At 41.1% G+C, this 6,775-nt stretch overlaps 1 protein-coding gene across 1 annotated transcript in view; it reads left to right on the forward strand.

Moving 5' to 3' along the window:
- wdpcp (WD repeat containing planar cell polarity effector) overlaps positions 1-6,775 on the forward strand; it is a 76,996-nt gene that overhangs the window by 27,027 nt on the left and 43,194 nt on the right. The window contains exons 6-9 of the mRNA XM_035663187.1: positions 2,190-2,240; positions 4,440-4,510; positions 5,570-5,629; positions 6,435-6,549. Coding sequence (XP_035519080.1) covers positions 2,190-2,240; positions 4,440-4,510; positions 5,570-5,629; positions 6,435-6,549 — 297 coding nt within the window. The remainder of the gene's footprint in view (positions 1-2,189; positions 2,241-4,439; positions 4,511-5,569; positions 5,630-6,434; positions 6,550-6,775) is intronic.

A 6,775-nucleotide genomic window follows, 5' to 3' on the forward strand; every position in this document is an offset into this window, starting at 1 on the left:
AGGGAAATATCTGGCTCTTTAGCAGCAAAATGCTCCACTATGTTCACCAACTACCAGTCGTTTACTTTGTCCGTCTGGTTTGCGGCTGAGCAAGCAGTGTACGTTGGGGGTTTTTGTGGCTTTTTTTGTTGGAACAGAGCTTATGAAAGCCGTGAGAGTAAAACTGAACAGTAAAGTTATTGGTTGTAAAATGTAAACAATGAGCACAAAGATGTTAAAATACTCTTCATTGAGTGGTTGAGCCATTGTTAATATAAGATATTGATTAGAGCAGCATTCAGTAATATCATTCATTTCTGTGAGAGTTCACTTTGTATCATAATGCATTCACTAAATTGCATAAACCTTTTTTTCTGTTGCTGTCTTTTTAAAGACATACAGTAAATAGCTTTTTCTTTTGATTTCCCTCCCTAATTTTACTCCCAGATTCTTTGTGTTTTTTAGTCTCTTTCTCTCCATCTACATGTTTTTTTCTTTCGTTACTGTGCCTGTCTCAGATGTTTTTACCTCTCTTTCATTGATTTCCGTCTCTTTGTCTCATTTTTTTCTCTCACCATGTATATTTTGTTCTTTTTTATTTTGTGTACAGTATGTGTCCCTGTCACTTCCTCTCTCCCTCTCATCATGGGGTTCTCTCCCTTCTCTCTCATCTGAGAAGCTGCCTTCTCTTTCATTCCAATCTTCAGTGGAGAGACGATGCTCTCGCTCCAAATCCTTTCATTTGGAGGATTACTAAAGTGTGGCTTGATATCAGAGTGGAGGGAGGAGGAGGGGAGAGACAGAGCAGGGGAGCAGAATCACTATCCAAAAGTATCACAACATTTTCATGCAGCAGTGTAACGATAGCTCAGGTCATGATATGATTACATATAAAGTAGATTACATTGGATAAAAAAAAAATTACATTTGTTCGTTTGATATTTTGTATGGACACTGGCATTCAGCTTGAACAAATGAAAGAGAGTTTGCTCAGCCAAGTGATATGCTGCCTCAATATTTTGCCTCTTATTAAGCAAAGAGCCCTACATTTCATTTATACTGGCATTTAAAGCTCCTGAAAACTTAAGTATTTATCTAAAGCATTAAATACTGATGACTAAATAAGCAATAATCATGAATAAAACTATTATTATTATTATTAAGACTTTAACACTCAAAAAACTAATGTGCTTTATCAGAACTATGGGTGTGGTTTGATCAAATTTCACTGGTGATAAAAAGAACACCAGCATCAGATTCATATGTTGCCAAACTCTTACTGCTAACTCTGACTGCAATGAAGTACAAAACATAACCTTTTTCTGAATCAGCCCTTCCACCCACTTATAAAACCAGTGAGAAAAACAGAGAAAAGAAGAAAAGTGGGTCTGTCATGTAAAGTAACAAAAACCTTTCTAACCTTGGCACAAAACAGTTCATGTTCATGTAGGATCACTTAGAGTGAGAAAACATAAACTATATATGTATAGTTGGAAATATAGTATATGTATAGTCTTGTATATGTATAGTCTTATATAGTTATATATATATATATAACTATATATATCATATCCTTTAAACTGAAGGCAGCGTTTTCTGCTTGTGCGTGATGTTGCTCTTACTTTGACATTTAGGTGACATTCACATGAGCATCTGTAACATGTCAAAACATAGACAACGTTCTGTGTACATCAGCAAGACTACATTGATTGGTTCATGGATTGGTCTTGTCACTCTGGATATCAGTATCATTGAAACGCTATAGTGTAGTTCCACATCTCCCCACTAGAGGTAGACCCAGGCTCATTGGAGCAGCTCCGGGGGTCCCCTGCAGCCAAAACCCCTCCAGCCCTCCCCACCCAGCCCCAGAGCAGGTGCCCATGTCTGGGCCTGTCTGGCCCCTCACCCCCTTATCTGATTAATACTACTAATCCTGGAGGTGTTCCTGCCTGCCAGAGAGGCCGGCCACCAGACTGGCCACTTTCTTGCTCACAGTGACCAGGCCACAAGGCCCGGTTATGGGTTACACTGTGCCAACAAGGCCTCTTGGATCTCAGGGAGAGTGTTTGAGCTCCAACTTGGTTTGTTGTTCCTCATTACCTACATCCTACAGACAGAATCATGTACCCTGTGCACCATGCTATTTTTATTTTCTGTATAAATTCCAAATCAATCCCTTCATTTAGCTTTTTTGAAATTATTTTTTTCAGTCAGTCCCCTGGAGCATCATTACTACAATGAGAAACTCCATTTCTGTGAAGGTGAGTGCCTAACATTAAAAACTGAAAACTTTTATTCTTTTCAGATCACTGGTGTGTGTGTGGTGTGTGTGTGTGTTGTGGTGGGTGTTGTGTGTGTGTGGTGTGTGTGTTGTGTGGGTTGGCCCTAATCATCTTACCAGTGGATGACCATCTTCCAGAAATCGCTGTCCTAGTCAGTCAACTGTCCTACTTCCTCTATTCTCTCTCTCTTCCTCCCTCTCCTCCCTCACTCTCTCTGCTTTTCACCCAGTAGTGGAATACAAACACCCTTATCAGGAGACGAACACTCATCCCCCTGCCCTCCCCTCCCTCCTCGCTCTCCTGACCCCCTCCCCACCCTCATTTGCATGCATCTGTTTACCTCCTCTTCCCACTCACTCTTAATAGAGAATCCCACTCCTTAATGGTTCGTTTCAGTAGAGATGAAAAGAGAGACTATGAAATGAACAGATAGGCGAGTGATTGCACCATATTGAAAAAAAGCAGTCCTTCCTCTCCTTTTTTTCACCCACTGAACTTCATGTATGTGCGTGGGCAGAAGCAGATGCACAAATTCAATTAGCTTGTTTTTTTTTCATATCCTTCCCTTCCTCTGTTTAACCACTAGAGATGGAGGGGGAAAGGGAAGGCTGGGAAATTAGAATGACAGGGCCTTGGTGTGGTACGTGTTGAGATACGTGCTGCTAACTGTGAGGTTGCGTTTGGGAGATAACTCAAGAGCAGCAAAAGTCCTCACGATTAAAAATTTGGTTCTCCTCAAGGAGCAGTGTGTGTGTGTTTTTGAAGGGACATTTTGCTTTCAGTCAAATAATTTCACTCCTTTGGTGCAAGCTACATCAATCTGTAAGCAGCAGACTTCAGACTTTTGCTGCTTTGGGGATCTGGTAGTCAGAAAAATAAAACTTCTAACTACATCAGTGTAGTTTGTACATGGTTTCAGAGTGGGTTTTTGAACATAAAAGTAAATAAGTGAAAGCTACTGGTATCAAGAGTAAGCAATGTTGGTGTAAGTTTTGATCATTTGATTGAATTTGGTAATATTAAATTCTTCCATAATTGCTTAAATAACCGTGTTGCTCGGTGGCCTGTTGGTTCCTGTCAGAGTTTCTGGCTCAGGGTGCATCTATGGGGAACCTTGAGTACCCTTTCGTAAAGCCTCATTTGGGCTTTTGCTGTTCGTGGGATCAATATGTGAAACTCCTTAGCCACAGAGCTTAAAATGGATCATGACAGAGATCATTTTTAACTCAAGTTGAAGTCACTCATTTAGTCTTGAATGATCTGATGTCACTGAGTTTTATGGTAATTTTATTGAATCACCCTCTCTGTCTTATGTGTGAATTTTCTTGTTCAGGCTTGTGTATTTTAAAAGGCTTTGCAAACTAGCCAAGGATATAAAGTTGTGGTGATTAGCATTACTTCATGCTATATACTGTACAAAATAAACATTAAATGAATAAATAAATAAATACTTTTATACATTTTTTGAGAATGGAAGTTGAATTAATGCAGCTTCTCAGTTTTTTTAACAGTAGAAGAAGAATATGTAGTATAAAACTGATATTAGTGCTGCAATTAACAAATATTTCATAAAACTTGTTGATTATCTTTAAATTATTTTTAGTCTATAATTCGACAGAAATTTAATTAATTGCAATTTTCCAACGCTCAAGGTGACATCTTCAATTTGCTTGTTTAGTCTAGAACCAAACAGTAATCAATATGACAACAGAGAAAACCAGCAAATCATAACATTTGAGAAGCTGCTGAATGTTTGGCCCTTTTGCTTGCTAAATGGTTTGAACGCTTATTATCAAGATAGATATCGTACCAATTGTGGTTTAGGATTTGTCTCTGTGGTTATAATGGAGCCTAAAGTTAATGAGCGCGACCATTATTCTGTTTGTATTCAAGAATAGATTCAGCATTGTAATGTGGAATGCCTGCTTAATGTACCTGCATCCCTTTATTCCACATGACAGTCTTGTCACCACCCTTTATTCCTCATGTCACCCCTTTTCATTCTCAGATCTCAACCCAGATATAAAGTTCAACCCTTTTACCCTTTCTGGTTCTTGGTGCCACATTCTTCCGAATTCCCATGAGGGCCTTTTTTAAAAAATCTTATTTTCCTCTGTCTGTTTTTTAAAAGTTCAGGTCACATGATCTTTAGATTCTTTTCGTGCTTTTCCTCTGTAGCTCGAGGCTATTCGTGGACCCCCAGGAACCGCCGACCGGAGAAGCTACGTGATTCGCTGAAGGAGTTGGAGGTACCCGCCTCCTCTGTTAAACCTTCCACCACCACCCTTCCCGGCCTCCCCCTGTCTTCTTCCTCCCTCTGGGGATTTTCGGGAGTTTTCCCTTTCCGAAACGGCCGATTGATTAACAAATAGGGGCATTCTCTCTCTTTTCTCCCTCTCCCTGTCGTTCCCGTTTGTTCTCCTCTCTCCCTCTCCTCTCTCATCACCTCTCTTTTGGCCGAGCTCTGTCATCAAGGGGGATATTTGAGGGGATCAGGGGGCTGCAGGCTGCCCCCTCATCCCTTCTCTTCCTCCCTCTCTCCCTCCCTCCTTCTCTTCATCCTTCTTCCCTTCCTCTCCCCTCATTCATCCCCCTCTTCCTCCGCCTCTTCCTCCCCCCTCATCCCCTCTGTACTTGTGGCAGTACAGACCTAGCTTTGTTTGCTGGAACCTGTCTGCGGCTGTTGCACACACACGCACACACTCCCCGCCCATCCACCTCCTTCCTCTCACCCGTAACCATTGTCTGAAACTAGAAACACCCCATCTCACCTCCACACCCCACCTTCCTCCTCCTTCTCCGTCCCTTTCTCCTCCCATCCAATCACCCCAGCTGGGTTTGGAATGTGGCAGGACTGACTGACCTTACACACACACACACACACTAACATGCACACAAGCAGTCCTTACCTGCATCTTCTTTCAACTCTCTCCCACCCCTCCATGAGCAGGAACTGTAGCAGTGGCCACCTGTGGTGGCAAGTGTCTGGTACTATGTACCACCAAGATAATTAATGCAAATATGGGCAGCACTGGCATTACAGAAAGATGGAAACTTACTTAAATGTTATACCAAAATTCAGCATTCAATGGCATTTTTTCCGGTTCATTTCCAAACATGAAATATACATTTTCAGTCAGTTCTGAAAAATAACAGAGATAAACTACATGTTTAAACCCAGGTGTGTGTTGCTCTCAGCATCAGAACTGTGGTTATTTGTCACACTGTGTGCTGGGACCTCAGTTTGCCTCTGTCTGTTCCATTTTTCTCACTGTCTTTCTCTTTGTTTATCTATAATTCTCATTCAGGAACTGTTGCAGACCAACACCTGCGTTCACACCAGATGGAAGAAAAAGCATTGCTGCCAGGTACCCACCTTCCTCAGCCTACCACCTACTACTACTACGCACGCACGCACGCACGCACGCACGCACGCACACGCACACGCACACACACACACACACATACTTACCTACCTCTTTTCAGGTTCAGATAGTGGCAGAAGCTGAACAAACCTCCCATGGTCCACCCAAACCTGGTCTCAGATAAAGAGCTTCACTGGACTGTAATACCAGTTACCAGGTCATTTCAAGTTAATAGCAACATCTGAAAGAATGCAATCACAATTATATTGTTATATAATTATAATATTTTGCTAATTCTCCAGTTGCTTGCCCAGGAAAAAACAAGCCTCTCTTTTTTGGATGTGTAAAGTAATTTCTTTAACTAAACAAGACAAGTTTGTTTTGTCAAGTGGGGAGGGATTCCTCTTCCAGGACAGACAGACATGCAGTAGGTGTTATGTGTATAGAATTGACCAAAATTACAATATGGAAAATCAGGAGGTCTCAGGTGATGCTTTTGATCACTTTCTACTTACCCACTGAATGCACAGATGCAAATATTACGAGTTCAGATCACAGGAGAATTGACTTTTAACCCTCATTAAGGAGTTCTGGGTGAGATGCCTACTTGATAAACTCATACAGTTTTATTCATTTCATTCTGTTAAAAGTCCAGTGTGGTTGGATTTTTTTTTCTTTCCAGGCTTGAGTTTTAACAACTTTTACTACCGAATCTCTGTCCACTGTAATCTTGTAAGATTTAGTACGTTTGTTTTTTTGTGTCCGTGTGTGTGTGCGTGTGTGTGTGTGTGTGTGTGGTACCTTGCAGATGATGCTGAGCAGCGGAGTACTGGTGACCCTGACCCTAAATGGACCACAGCTCGAACAAGTGTGTGTAGACCGCACCTTAGTGGGCCGACTACCAGCCAACACTGTGACTGATGGTTAGTTACAGACACACAAACACACACACACAGTAAATAACAATGATTAAGTGTTTTGTGTTATTTACCATTCACCTTTAGGGAGCTCAGGAACTTTTTCCCTTTGGTATACAATATACACTGTGTATATATGTGTTTATTTCTTTAAAAATAAATATTTATTACTCTTTAATGCGCTGGGTACCAATGCTGGATTAAAGACATTTTTCACAGTGGTTTTGGTTAC

This window comes from Morone saxatilis, unplaced genomic scaffold (assembly GCF_004916995.1).
Source record: "Morone saxatilis isolate NCDOM2014 unplaced genomic scaffold, NCSU_SB_2.0 Contig19, whole genome shotgun sequence".
Taxonomy (NCBI): domain Eukaryota; kingdom Metazoa; phylum Chordata; class Actinopteri; family Moronidae; genus Morone; species Morone saxatilis.